The sequence below is a fragment of the Aplysia californica genome, unplaced genomic scaffold (genome assembly GCF_000002075.1).
Source record: "Aplysia californica isolate F4 #8 unplaced genomic scaffold, AplCal3.0 scaffold00081, whole genome shotgun sequence".
Lineage (NCBI taxonomy): Eukaryota > Metazoa > Mollusca > Gastropoda > Aplysiida > Aplysiidae > Aplysia > Aplysia californica.
In genome coordinates, this window is record NW_004797351.1 from 1649324 (window position 1) to 1650660 (window position 1337).

At 41.3% G+C, this 1337-nt stretch overlaps 1 protein-coding gene across 1 annotated transcript in view; it reads left to right on the forward strand.

Annotated features, from left to right (window-relative positions):
* The window catches only part of LOC101845993 (meiotic recombination protein DMC1/LIM15 homolog), a 13318-nt gene that overhangs the window by 5940 nt on the left and 6041 nt on the right, over positions 1-1337 (forward strand). The window contains exon 3 of the mRNA XM_005094443.1: positions 1189-1303. Coding sequence (XP_005094500.1) covers positions 1189-1303 — 115 coding nt within the window. The remainder of the gene's footprint in view (positions 1-1188; positions 1304-1337) is intronic.

Below are 1337 nucleotides of genomic sequence, written 5' to 3' on the forward strand. Positions count from 1 at the left end.
TGTGTTGTTGTTGTTGTTGTTGTTGTTGTTGTTGTTGTTGTGTTGTTGTTGTGTTTTTGTTGTTTTGTTTTGTACAGTCATGGGATATGTAGATCCCTTCATCTCAATAAAGAGAATAACAACAGTGTATTTCGACCAAGTCGTCATACTGTACACTGTACTGTGACAGTGCAGTGAAGGCCTGGCAGCTGTGACGTCAGATGCACAACGCAGAGGGTGACCTCGATACATGACTTCAAATTCAAAATTGACAATTCAAAGACAAAGTTTGCTAAAGTTAAGATATACATAGCATCAAATCAGGTTCCACGCCGAGCATTTTGCTTGTTTTTATACGCTGATTCCGAAAATGAAATCAGTTTTTAGCTGCAATTATTATTACATGTATCAAAATTTCGCAAACGAAGTTTAATCCCGCACGGCGGCAAACTTCAATTTCAAAGGGATTCTGCGTCACACAGTGCCTGGCTTTGTCTTATATTATTATCTTATCTTGTCTTGCCTTGTTTTATCAGACTTCCTGGAAAAAACAAAACACTCAAAGTTTTAAGTCCTACAACACCCTGTACAGTGGCAGTACAGCAGTACAGAGTTAAAAATAATATACATATTTGTACCCATGCATGCGTCCAGCATTCCTGAAACAATCTTCCCCCATTTTTTTCCTTCATGCCTCACAACACTCTAAACAGTGACAGCAGATACGTGTATCACCATAATTTCTGCTACAAACTATCTCCCAGTGCGTCTTGTATGTTGTCGAACATGTCCATAACGGCCACTCAGTATCACAGAGAAAAGCAGTCGTTATAGACATGTGGCTGTTGTGGCAGATGAGTCACTTACTGAACTTGAATCTTGACTAGGCCTATGTCAACAGTTGGTTCCAATCTGAAATCTTAATTTAAATCTTTCCATTTCATTTCCATCAAATTTATTATCGATCTCGGGCTTCTTTGTCCTACACACTATCACTAAGGACTTTTGAAACAATTGAGCGCTATGAGGAGGCTTTGGGGTCTATATGTCATAAACACATCTGACCGTGGCCGCTTTGGACAGAGGCCGCTATGGACACCCAGGACAGGTTAGAATGTTGTTGTTGTTGTTATTGTTGTTGTTGCTGAGCAAAATTGAGTACTGCACGACAACAACAAAAATATGCTGGTACTTTCTTGCCTCTATCAGATCGTGGACTCCATCATGGCTCTGTTTCGTGTGGACTTCAGTGGCCGGGGCGAGCTGGCAGACAGGCAGCAGAAACTTGCCCAGCTGCTCTCTCGGTTGCAGAAAATTGCTGAAGGTTAAACCCGTCGTTTTATTATCCCTCTGCCTGC